Source organism: Vulpes lagopus, chromosome 1 (assembly GCF_018345385.1).
Source record: "Vulpes lagopus strain Blue_001 chromosome 1, ASM1834538v1, whole genome shotgun sequence".
Classification (NCBI taxonomy): domain Eukaryota; kingdom Metazoa; phylum Chordata; class Mammalia; order Carnivora; family Canidae; genus Vulpes; species Vulpes lagopus.
The window spans coordinates 62,326,764-62,339,818 of NC_054824.1; the positions used below are offsets into that span (position 1 = coordinate 62,326,764).

The 13,055-nt window shown below is 53.4% G+C and overlaps 1 protein-coding gene across 4 annotated transcripts in view; it reads right to left on the minus strand.

Annotated features, from left to right (window-relative positions):
- The window catches only part of LOC121485219 (guanylyl cyclase-activating protein 1), a 14,323-nt gene continuing 1,268 nt past the window's right edge, over positions 1–13,055 (minus strand). For 3 of the 4 annotated variants that reach the window (XM_041745337.1, XM_041745346.1, XM_041745355.1), the window contains exons 2-5: positions 7,117–7,597; positions 1,588–1,737; positions 856–949; positions 1–591 (exon numbers count right to left, since the gene is read on the minus strand). In XM_041745337.1, the coding sequence (XP_041601271.1) occupies positions 419–591; positions 856–949; positions 1,588–1,737; positions 7,117–7,317 (618 nt within the window). In that variant the 5' untranslated portion in view covers positions 7,318–7,597 and the 3' untranslated portion in view covers positions 1–418. Of the gene's footprint in view, positions 592–855; positions 950–1,587; positions 1,738–7,116; positions 7,598–7,718; positions 10,552–13,055 lie in introns of those variants that run through there. The other variant, XM_041745326.1, reaches the window with a different exon arrangement.

Here is a 13,055-nt window from a genome sequence, read left to right on the forward strand (position 1 = left end):
CACAGAAGTAGGCTCCAGGGTGCTGGGTGCAGGTTGAGTGTGTGATCAAAACGCCCAGATGGAAGCTGCAGCCCCCTGATCTATAGGATTCCGTCAGAGTCCATGAAAGCCCAGTTCTGTGACAGAGCCCCCTGGCCCAAGAAAGAGTGGGACTGGAGAAGCTCAGTACGGAAAGCTGGGAGAAGCCGGGGAAGGGCTCTGGGGGTCCCCAGCAGGGAGCAGTCACCACCAGCTGAGTCAAGCACAGGGTTCAGGAACCATCCTTCTGGACTCCCACCCCTGCCCTTCTGCCCCGGCCGTGCACCCCAAAGAGGCAACTGTGCCTTTCAGTTCAGTAGACTGGATCTAGTATTACAATGACGACCCCAGGCACCAACACACATCCCCTCCCCAGTACAGAAGGACACTGGCAGTGGGCTCAGCCAGCTGCCTCAGTGCCTCCACCACCTGCCCCTTCCGCCCCCTCCTCCTCTTGCTCCCCGTTCTGGAGCCTTCTCACGATGCGGGTGAGGTCCAGGCTCCGTGTCAGCGTGTCCAGGAGCATCTGGTCCTTCTGGACGCCCTCAATGAACTCCTCCAGGGAGAGTTCCCCTGGGACAGAGAGAAAAGGGAGTCAGGGCAGGGAGGGTGTTCCCTCCCATCTCCTTGGTGGGATCGTGGAGGGGGGGGCGAGCTGGAGTCTTACATGGGGGGCTCAGAGCCAAGACTGAGCGGGTAGCAGGCAAAGGAGCCAGGGACCAAAGTCTGGTCTGGGGGTCCCTAAAATCCAACTCCTGGGGCCGGGGGCAGAGCCCCTTTGTGCCTCCTCCTCCCCTCCTGCCCCGCCCCTGGCGGCCCCCATCTCTGCCTCCTCACCATCCCCGTTGACATCGATCTTGGAGAACACGGTATTGGTGAACTCTTCGGCACTCATGGTTGAGTCGCTGCAGGGGTTAATGGCTCGGATGGCCTGGGGAGAAGAAGTAAGAGGAGCCTTCCTAGCTGGTGCCTGAGCCACCGAGTGGGCACTGGAGACCGTGCTGGGGTGCAAGGGCTTGTGTCCGTACAGGTGAGAAAACAGGCCTGGGGCGCCCAGGTGGCTCAGTGGTTGAGCGGCTGCCTTGGGCTGGGGTCGTGACCCTGGGGTCCTGGGATGGAGTCCCGCATCAGCCTCCCTGCAGGGAGCCTGCTTCTCTCTCTGCCTGTGTCTCTGCCTCTCTCTGTGTGTCTTTCATGAACGAATGAACGAACGAATGAATGAATGAATAAAATCTTAAAAAAAAAAAAAAGAAAAGAAAAAGAAAAAACAGAGGCCCAGAGACGGGATGTGAATGAATGAATGAATAAAATCTTAAAAAAATAAAAAATAAATAAAAAGAAGAAAGAAAAGAAAAAGAAAAAGCCCCCAAGACAGGATGGCAGGAGGCCCAGGTCTTGCAGCTGCCTCCCCCCATCCCTGCCCTGGACTCACCCTGGGTCCCAATCCTGTCCCCTCCTGAGATCGCAGTTCGCCTGCTGAAGACCCACCCTGCCCACCCGCCCGCCCTCGCCCTCGCCCTCGCCCTCGCCCTCGCCCTCGCGCTGTCGGCCCTCTGCACCTGCAGTTACCCGGATGATGGTGAGCAGCTCATCGCGGTCGATGCATCCGTTGCCATCGACGTCGTAGAGCTTGAAGTACCAGCGCAGCTTCTGTTCCACCTTCCCCTTGAGGACCAGGCTGAGCGCCGCCACGTACTCCATGAAGTCGATGTAGCCGTCCTGGGCGAGAGGCGCGGCCGCTGTGAGCCGCTCCCAGAGGCCGCGCCACAGGCTGAGCCTTCCTGCCCGGAGCCGCCCCACCTTCCCCCAGCACCCCAGCATTGTGTCCCACCCGGGCACCCCGCCCGGCCGCCCCAGAGGCCCCAGGTAGCGCTGGTAAACCACCCCCCGCCCAGGCTGAAAGGTGGTGCTCTCCCTTCACTGGTATTTTGGTGCCTGCGGTCACTGGCTGCTCCCAGGTGATTCTCAAACTGGAGCCCTTCCTGTTGCGAAAAGGTGTGCAGGTGGGGGAAGAGGAACTGAAACCCCACTGCCGGGGAAAGGCATGCTTTTCCCAGCTGGGGAGAGGGCAGGAGGTAGATGGGGAGGTAGGGAGCATCCTTCTCCTTCCTCCCTTTCTTCCAACTCTGCTGAACAACTGCTACGCGCCCTGATAGTGGCTTCAGATTTCAGTAGGGTATGGACCCGGTCCTGGTGGGAATGCGGTGTTGGGGCACAGGTTTGAATCCTGCCTTCACCCTCTCAGAGCTGTGGGGTCTGGGGTGAAGGACTCAATGTCTCAATCTCCTCATCTATACTAGTTATGATAGTACCTACCTCTGTGGGATTGTGGTGGGATTAAGTGAATTTCTTTTTTTTTTTTTTAAGATTTTATTTATTCATGAGAGAGACAGAGAGGTAGAGACACAGATGAGGGAGAAGCAGGCACCATGCAGGGAGCCCAAGGTGGAATTCGATCCCAGGACCCCAACCTGGGATCTCAGGATCCCAGGATCTCAGGATCACGACCTGGGCCGAAGGCAGCAGCTCAGCCACTGAGCCACGCAGACGCCCCATTAAGTGAGTTTCTGGATATAAAGCACTCAACATTGCCTTGCATACAGCCAGCCCTCAGGAAATGTTAGCTATTACTGTGACTACACTTCCTGTGCTCATTTTTATAATGAGACCACTGTGCCATCACAGTGTAATGCAACGACAACACACCTAGACAGGACAGGATGGAGTCACAGACCAAGAACAGACAACTCTGCCGGGGCAAAGGCCAGAGAAGAGGCTTGGGAAGGCTTCCTGGGAAAGGGGTTGACCATGGGAGAGAGTAGCACCGGACCTGCCTGTGGGGTATTTCTCTGGGGTCCCCCAAATGTCACAGGCTGACCCCCTGTTCACCCCTGCCAGCCCCACCAGTGGGGTCAGGGAAACCGAGAACAGAGGCCTGCCTCTGCTCATCTGGCCCCCAAGCGGAGGGAAGCATGGAGGGAAGCCTGTGTTGTGCAGAGAGGCTAAGGTAAGGAGCACTGGACTCAGAGTGTGTGAACTTGGAGTCTGGCTCCTGTTCCTCCACTTACTCATGACCCTGGTCCTGGGACCAGGAAGTTACCCAGAGGCACATCTGGGGTCAGAAAAAAGACCTCTGACAGGGAATTTGCCAGCCTTATGTAGTAATGAGCTCCCTGCCACTGAAAATATGCAAGCAGGGGCTGGAGCTCGGTTATTAAAGATGTGTCAGAGGCTGGGAAGGATGGCCTCTGAGATTGGGCTGTCCCAGCCCTGGGCCTCAGGTGAGGCCTTGATGAGCCGCAGCCCCACAGTGGGTGTCATGATCATAGTGAACATTCGCGTGGTGCTTCCCTGTGTTCATAGGCTTTCACGTACGCCTTAGCTCATTCCATCCTTGCCCAACCCAGGCCCGGGTTGTCCTCAGAATAGAGCAAGGCCCCCCCATGCCACAATGCTCAGAGAAGCAAGAGAAACAATCAAGGAGGTTTTCCCTGGGCAAGAGGACATGGGGCAAGGACACGGGGCAAGGACACTTGTGCTTTTCACTTTGTCTATTGTGGGAAATGTTTACAGCGAGCTGTACAAAATTACTTTTTTTTTTTCAAAATTACTTTTATAATTTGAAAAAAAAAAGGCTAAAAAGGGGCAATGGAAAAGTAGGGGGCTCTCGCACCAGGAAGAGCTAATTGACGTCCTAGGAGAGGTGTGACCTTGGGCAAGTCACGGGTATCTCTGGGTCTTGGTTCCTCAGCTGGACAGTGGGGAATGACAGTGCCCACTTTTCAAGACTGTGGGACGGGTTAGATTCAGTAATGATATGCTTTCCTCATTTAATCACACCCCCTGGGAGGTGGGATTTTTGTCCCCATTTTCAGAGGAAAGCTGAAGTTGAGAGGACTTAGATCCCACAACCAACAAACGAGCAAGCCTTGGCTAGAAACCAGGTCTCCTAAATCCTACCTGGCGCTCAGACGTAGAAGTGAAGATTTACATCAATTTGTGTGCACCTGTGCGAGTGCCAGGCATGGCCAAGCCCAGGCAAAACTTTGAAGCAAGCAAAGCACATGCTTACCCCCCTCCTCCCCCAGGCCCCCTCCCCGCCACACTCAGCGCTCACGCTGCTGCATCCCCAGCCCTGCCCGTCCAGCACAGTCCCCTAGGATCCTACTTGCCTGCTCACTCATGGGTTGCAGACTTTTTCTGCAAAGGGCCACACAGCAAATATTTCAGTTTGGGCGATGTGTAAACACGGGGGTGGGGTTTGTTCTAATGAAACGTCATTTGTAAAAACAGGCCCACAGGCCATCATTTGCACAGCCCTGTTTCACTACCCATTCGGAGGGCACCTGGGGGGCTCAGTGGTTGAGCATCTGCCTTCGGCTCAGGGCATGATCCCGGGGTCCTGGGATCGAGTTCCGCATCGGGCTCCCTGCATGGAGCCCGCTTCTCCCTCTGCCTGTGTCTCTGCCTCTCTCCCGGTGTCTCTCATGAATAAATCAATAAAATCTTAAAAAAAAAAAAAACTTCCCATTTGGATGTCCCGTGTCTTAGCCCATGTGCTCCACTGCTCTGTGCTCAGGACAATGGGTAGAAGGCAACATTGTCCCAAGTGTGATTTATACCATTGGTATAGATGAGGCCCTTGAAAGGTCACAAAGATGCTCTTCATTTTAGTAGTGATGTATTTAAATTTTTAAAAAATTGGGCAGCCCTGGTGGTGTAGCGGTTTAGTGCCGCCTGCAGCCCAGGGTGTGATCCTAGAGACCCAGGATCGAGTCCCATGTCAGGCTCCCTGCATGGAGCCTGCTTCTCCCTCTGCCTGTGTCTCTGCCTCTCTCTCTCTCTCTGTCTCTCATGAATAAATAAATAAAATCTTTAGAAAAATAAATAAATAAAATTTTTAAATATTTTATTTTTTAATAAAAATGAGAGACACAGAGAGAGGTAGACACATAGGCAGATGGAAAAGCAGGTTTCCTGCAGGGATCCCATGTGGGACTTGATCCAGGATCCCGGGATGATGACCTGAGCTGAAGACAGACACTCAACTGCTGAGCCACCCAGGGTTCCCAGTAATGTATTTAAATTAATGTGTATTATAAAACACATATTACGCCCATAGAACTCATGATTTCTCACATGTTCATTCACTCATATAACAAATACTTGTTAAGCACCACCTACGATGGTCCAGGCACTGTTCTAGGTGCTGAAGATACAGGACTGAACTGGACAGATGAAAAAATCTCTGCCCTTGTGGAGCTCACATTCCAGCAAGGGAGACAGAAAACAAATAGTGTCAAAGTGTTATATGGTATCATGTCTTAGAAGATGAGACCTGCTCTGGAGTGGGATGATGGGACCAGAAGTGCAGGGGCAGGGGCTAGCCCCAGTTAAACAGGGTTTCAACCAGGACATCTGGGCAGGTGTCAGTGGGATGGAGACTTATAGCAGGGGAAGGTGTGAGCCAAGCAGAATTCTGGAGGAAGAGGATCCCGGGTGTGACAAAGGCCCTAAGGTGAAGGCGTGTGTGGTGTAATCAAAGAGGTCAGGTTTGGGACAGTGGAGGTGGTGCTTGCAAATGCAGGGTTGGTGGGTTGTCCCTCCCTGGTGTCAGACATGTGACTGTAGGGGGTCCTTCTGGAGATGTGTCTTGATCCCAAAGGTTTCCCTAGCAGATTGGAAGCTGAGATATTTCGCTGTGGTGGGGTGTAAGATGTTGAGGCTCAACCATTGACTTTCCTCCTTTTGTTCAGGAGTTATTCCTTCTTCTGGAGCACTGGGGGCTCCAGCAGAGAGATAACCATCCCTTCTGGTCTCCATGCCACAGGCTCCAGTATTCTGTTCCCCCACAGCTCCTCCAGGAAAGCCAGTGGGCACCAGGATGCTGCCCTTGAGCTTGGGACCCAAAGCCCATAATCTGCTTTGGCCCTTGACCCTAAATATTAGTGAGTTTTAAATAGCCTCTGAGCCCCAGCTATCCTTAGAAGCCCTGGGCACAGTGGTGTTTGGACTTCTGGGCAGCAAGGGGGGCCGGGAAGGCTCTGGGCAACCTCTCCCTGGCTGGAGGTGGACTCACGGTAGAGCACTGTCACATCCTGTGCTTCAAGTGAGCGCCAGCGGGGGGTGGGGGGGTGCCCAGCGGGGTGGGGAGACTGGTTCGGAGACTTGGGTCCTTCTACCACTGCATCTTGACTCAATTGCTCCAAATAAATGGAAAATTTGCTCTTGAAACCAACACACATCTTAACTCATGCTCTCAACATCCATGGCAGATGTGGGTACTGAGCTGAGGATGGGGGAGATGCTGGGCATAAGGCCACCCAGCTGATGAAAACTCACTGTGCCCAGCCCCTTGTGCAGCCTCTAGCTAACCAGGAGGTCCTCACCCAGTGTCCCGGTGATCGCACAGGGAGTACAACTTGACCACCGTGCAGACCTTCAGACCCACTTGAGAGAAGGTGAGCTGAGGTCACTGGACACTTTGGAGTTGGGAGGAACCTGGACGTCCCAGCGACCAGGCAGCCTTGCCTGTCACCAGAGCATCAGAAGTGACCACAGAGCATCAGGGACGAGCCACATAAGAAGGGCCTGCCTGTGCCAGGCCACCAGGAAATGGAGGCTTCTCACCCTGCTCTCTCCACTCCACTCCTCCTTCTCCTCCTCCACCCTGTGAGCATCTAAGGGTCTGAACAAAAGCACCAGGTGCAGCACCTGGCACTTAGTAGGGTGCTCGGTGACTGTCTCGTAAGTGTTTGCCCTTGTTCTGGAGTAAACCAAGACGTGTGTGTGCAAGAGGCAGGGGAAGCCGTTAGACTGGGCTCCTGGGTACACTAACCTGCGGACCGCTCTGTCTTCCGCTGGCAAGTGAGGGCACAGAGGGGGTCTGGTTCACCTCTGAACCCCTAGTGCCTGACTCACAGTAGGTGCTCAGTGAATATTAGGTCAATTGACTCCCTAACGTAGCCCCAGCTACACAGAGGCATGCTCCCTCCTCCGGCAGACACCACGTCCTGGCACCTGCTCCCCGCAGCCTGCACGGGCCGTGCCTCCCAGGGGGGCCCTCCAGCGCCCCCCTCCACCCAGGCCTCTGCTCACTTTGTTGAAGTCAAAGGTCTCGAACATCTGCTCCACATACTGGCTGGTAGACGGGCTCAGGTTCTTGAGGCCGAAAAACTGGCGGAACTCGTAGAGGGTGAGCTGGCCGGAGGGGCACTCGGTCATGAACTTCTTGTACCACTGGTGGCACTCGGTGCTGCTCAGCTCCTCCACCGACTTGCCGTCCATTACATTGCCCATCTCCTGGGCCTGCGGGTGGCTGGGGCCCGAGGTGGACGGGTCCTGTGCTCGCCGCCGCTGCACACGGGGCTCTGGGCCTTCTAGCGCTGGGTCCTCCTCACTCACAGGCCAGAGTCCTCCAGAGCTGAGCAAAGAAGGTCTGATGGATCAAGCAGCGCAAGGAAATGCCGGGAGGAGGTGAGCAGAGGGACAAAGGTGATGGGGGGACGTGCAAACCAGGAGATGCCAGAGAACCAGTGTTAAGTCCCCACTAAACCCTTGCAGCCAATGGGAACCGCTCCTAGGAAAGAGGAGTGAAAATAGAACAAAGCTTAGGGAAGCAGAGGCCCAGGATTACAGCCTTGAGCTGATAGGTGAGAGGATTTTCTTACCCATTTTGCAATCTCCTTATCCCTTCTTACCAGGCAGTGGTTTTTCTGATCCTGTTACCTCCATTCCCTTCTCCTGTTTTTGATTGCATTCTCAGTGTTTTTGGTCCCTGTCCTCCGACGTGGAATTGAGGTACATAGGAGATAGAGCTGGTGCCTCTTCAACAGCTGGCCCTACTGTGGGCTCCTGACAGGGCTGCTGTGTACAGTTGTCGAGGCTGTGCACTGCACTTGGCCATCACAACTAAGGGGTTCCAGTCACACCACGGATAGTTAATATATGAGAGCACCTGAGTGATGCAGAGTTTGTGGGCTTCCGAGACAGAGTCCTGAGCAGCCAGGGGGAAAGTCCTCCTACCTAACACTGTACAAGTACACATGGCCATGTACACACACTCACTGGTCCTCTTCTGACTACACTCTTACATTCCTAGGGACTGAATCTTTCTCATCCTGAAAGGCCTGAATTCAACCTTCCATTTGATTCCACACTTGATATCACCGCCTCCCAGGGGCATGGGGATAGGGGACAATGAATGCGTGCCTAGTGGCCTAGGGGACGTGTGTGTGTGTGTGTGTGTGTGTGTGTGTGTGTGAGGGTGACAGCATGCAGGTGCATGGTAAGCTGCTACTGCTTCTCCCAGAAAGTTCCCAGGCCAATCTTAGGGGCCCATCTGTGATGAGGGTTGTCCCTATCACACAGCACTGTTGTGTTCATGATACCTGTAACTAGAAGGAAGCAGTCAAAATGTTAACAGGGCTCATCTCTGGGTCATGACATCACCAGTGAAATTTTAATCTTTGCTTTTTAAGAATTATCTGTATTTTTTAAATGGTTTCTAGTAAATGCATGTTGCTCACAAAAACAGAGGATAGCTATTTTTGAAAAAGAAACCAAACAGGACGGCTTTGCCTCTCCTCTGCCTAAAGTGATGAATGCAGGGCGCACTGGGCAGAGGCGCTACTGGGGCCTGCCCGCTTCCATCAAGCTGTCTGGGATGTGTCTTGGATATGGGGCTGGAGGCAGTGGACCTGGGGCCCAGGCTGGCGTCTTTGTCCATGGAGTCCTCTCGGGTTCGGGGTTTGGACTGAAGGCCTCAAGGATGAGGGAACAGCTCATCTTTCCATCACTCCCTATTTACATCCTCCCCACCCTCCCTCCAGAGCACAAACATGCCCCCCTCTGTGAGGCCTTCCAGAATTCAGTTTTCTGACCTCAGTGCACTGACAGTTTGCTTATGTGTTATATGAGCTTTCTATGCTGCTTGAACATTACCACAAGGTCAGTAGCTTCCAACTCTACACATTTATTATCCCGTGGTCACTGGGGGCCAGGAGTCTGAGCATAGCTTCACTGGGTCCTCTGCCCCAGGTCTCAAGGGGCTGTGATGTCATTTGGACCGTGTTGGCATCCGGAGGCTTGACTGGGGAAGAATCCAATTCCATATCATTCAGGTTATTGGCTGAATTCATTTCCTGGCAATAGGACAGAGGGCCCTGGCTTCTTGCTGGATACAGTCTAGAGGCCACTCTCAGGTCCTAGAGGCTGTCTGCAGTTTCTAGAAGCAGTCCAAAGTTCCTTGCTACATGGACTCTTCAATGTGGCCACTTATTTCATTGAGCCAGCAGGAAGAATCTCTCTCCAGTCTGCTACAATGGAAGCTTATATAACATAACTAAGCAAGGCAACACCAACCCATTACATTTGCCACGTTCTGTGGGTTAGCAGTGAGTCACGGGTGTCCCCCACACTCAGAGGAGGAGGACTGTGCAAAGGTAGGAACAGCAGGAGGTGGAAGTCACAGAAGTCACCGTCACATCTGTGACAACATTCATACTTCTACAATAACATACATGGTGCTCATTTATTTCTCGAATTATAAGCAGCTGTTCATTGTCAGCCTGTTGGGATGCCTGGGGGGCTCAGCGGTTGAGCATCTGCCTTCAGGTCGTGATCCTGGGGTCCTGGGATCGAGTCCCGCATCAGGCTCCCTGCAAGGAGCCTGCTTCTCCCTCTGCCTATGTCTCTGCCTCTTTTTCTGTGTCTCTCATGAATAAAGATATAAAATCTTTTTTTTTATATATAAAATCTTTTAAAAAATAAAATACAAAAAAATATTGTCAGCCTGTCTTCAGGAACTCCGGGTCCAGGCTGCGTGCCCTGAGCCCCAGGGGGCTGACCCCTGTGGATGGGGATCACTGGGGCTCCTCTGCCCTCTGGGAATTCATCCACTGGGAAGCCGTGGAAGGAGACCAGTAGGAGAGAAAAGGCTGGGTATTTGTTCCCCGCCCTCCCTACTGGGTCCTAGTTTGGGCCCTGGTTGTTTTCTTCTACCTTCAACCACAGCTCCTACGAAAGCTCCCTCTCTGGGCTCCTGGGATAGAGCTGCCTCTCTCTACCACTCAGGCTCAGGAGTCAGAAGGGCTTCCACCTGTGGCCACTCCCCGAGCAGGTCACCAGTCCCTGAGCTATGCTCACTTCTCTGCAAACACTCCCCTCAGGCAACACTCCTCAGTTACCTTTGGAGGGTAACACCTGACAGGGGCTCGAGCTCAGGAAAACACTGAGTGAGTGAATGTGTGCACTCACGATGGAAGGAAGAATTAAAGGCTGAAGTAGGATGGAGCTACCAACCAACGGCCCCTGTGTCCAGGGTGCCGAGCTAAGCTTTTGGAATAGGCTTACAATGGCCCTGTGAGGTGGGATTATTTCCACATGACACAAGAGGAACAGGGGACAGAAAAATCATCCTGAGTGATGTCTGGGTGGCTCAGAGGTTGTGCATCTGCCTTCAGCTCAGGGCGTGATCCCAGGGTCCTGGGGTCGAGTCCTGCATCAGGCTCCCAGCAGGGAGCTGCCTGTGTCTCTGCCTCTCTCTCTGTGTCTCTCATGAATAAATAAATAAATAAACAAACAAATAAATAAATAAATAAATAAATAGAAAAAGAAAGAAAGAAGGAAAGAAAGAAAGAAAGAAAGAAAGAAAGAAGAAAGAAAAAGGAAGAAAGAAAAATCATTGATGTTCACAGAAATTCGAAGTGGTGGTACCAAAGTTTTCCATCTCACCACCATGCTTTTAACCTAAACCCTTAAATCTCTGAGGAAGGCCCAGGTGGGGGTGGGGGGAAAGCCCTAGGGCTCCTACTCCAACGTCTTCCCTGTGGCCCTTCTGCAGAAACAATTCCAGTGACAGGGGTCTCAAAACCTTTGGATGGGGAGCTCCTCATCCCTTTTCTCTGTCCCAAGGTAGGAAAGAAGTCCACCAGCTTCCCAATCCCAGAGCCCAGCTTTTCCCTCTCCTGTGGCCTCTCTCTATCCCACTCTCCATTCTCCCAGACACGGTTACCAAGTCAGGAGGGTTGGGATCCATACCGAGGCCTGCAAGAAGAGGGGGACACACAAGAGAGGTACAGAGGGGCAGGGTGGACAGCTTATGCAGTGGACACAGTAGAGAGGCCTGGTAGCTTCCCCAGGCTGCTTTGTCTACAGGAATCCCTCCTGGGACAGGTGCCATAGCAGGTGAGAGGATACACCTGGCCGAATGGTGCCAAGGAGAGGGAGTGTGGGGGGCAGGTGTGCGGAGGTGGAAGCCGGGCTGAGAAGAGATGGGAGGGCCTGACTGATCCTGTCCCCCACTCTCCACCTCCACAGAAACAGAGCAGAGCTCTGAGCACCCGGTCTTTGCCTTCTAAAACTATCCCACCCACGCCAATGGGGACCTGGGCCAGCTTCTTTGAAAGGTCCCTGGAAGCTTCCATCAAGCCTGCACTACCAAGGTGAACCTCAAGGGGGAGACCACTCCCAGTGGAGAGGAGAAGGCATCCCTGCTGGAGTGAAAATGCTGGGCCCCCATCACACCCCAGCAGGTTCTCCGGTGGGGAGGGCAGAGATGGTTCCAATTCATCTTTGCAACCTAAAGACTCCACCTTCGGAGACTCAGCAAGGGTCTCCTGGGTGGTTGAGTGGATATATAACTTTTAATTACACCGAGACCAAAAACTTGAATATTTCTCTGCTTTTCAAAATCAACTAAAATGGCAATAAAATGTTTAAACCTACCAACCCACAGAGACAAAGGGAGAGAAGACAGCAGGTGAGAGGTTCTAATAAAATGTTGGACAACAGAAGGCAGATGGATCTCAGCGCTCAGGAAGTCCAAACCCAAACTTTCAGAGAACAGGATGATGTGGAGGTTGGTAGGGACACAGCACCTACACCTGGCACAGAGCTCTGCAGGCTCAGAGTGGGTGCAGAGGTGCCCTGGAAGCTGGGGTGCAGGACGGAGTGGAGCAGAAATAGGAGGACAAGTGGAAAGCGTGTGGAAGGAGCAAAGGGTTCCCCAGATGCCTTCTGTAAGGCAGCAGGATGGACATCTCTGGGTATCCATCTCTTGCCCCTGGCTGGAGATCATTCTGGAGCTTTGGACTGGAGAGGCTGAGAAGAGAGAAGGGTCGCTCTAGAAGCTGGGAGTTAAGGGCAAGTCTGCATACGAAGAGACCCCAGGCTCCTTCCCCTGCCGCTCCGCAAATACCAATAACTGGGCAGGAGAGACTGGTACAGAAGCCAAGTGGCCCGCTTCCCGCCAAGGATTGCCAGGCACTTGAGGAAAGCCTCTGACTTTTGAGAGAGAGAATGTGCCTACCAACAACAAACAGAAAATCCTGGACTCTCTACTGTGAGGGACCTCTAAGGGGGCTCACATCCTTCTTCCCTACTCACCATCTTCTTTTCAGAGAATGGCATCCAGGGAGGCCTGGCTAGTGCCTTGATGCATGTCTGGATCTCCAGAATCCTGTCCCTCCATCCCATCCCAGCCCCAAACTCTTATGCTCCAAAAGGATGCTCCATTGAATGCATCTCCCCACCTAAAATGAGCTGGGACTCCTAGAAATGGATTCACCCAGTGGTGTGCTGGCAAAGAGTTAACGACAGGCTGTCTAGAAAAAAAGAAACCCCAGTTTGCAGGCCTCTGCTGCTGGCTTCAGAGGTCACCAACATGAAGTTACTGGCTGTGGAGTTGAGAGATGCCCCCAGTCCTCCCCCTCAGGCCCATCGGAGCTGGCTCCAGCACACCGCTGGATCTGCCTCTAGGTGGCAGTGGCCAGGGACTCACTCAGGCCACCCGGCACCGCGTCAGGGGCCCTCTGCCTTCATGGCTCTTCTGGACCAGAGGAGAGAAGACAAGATGGGAAATCCACCGGCCCACCAACGAACTCCAAGTCAGAAGAGGCAGTTTGACGTAAAATGAGGGCTGCGGGGGGCAGGGGGGGGATGGGGGCCGGTAGCTGCACCAATGTGGAATCGCATTCAGGTGACTTCCCTCTCTCTTGACTTTGGAGGGGTTGCCAACCTTGGCTTACGGGGAGGGT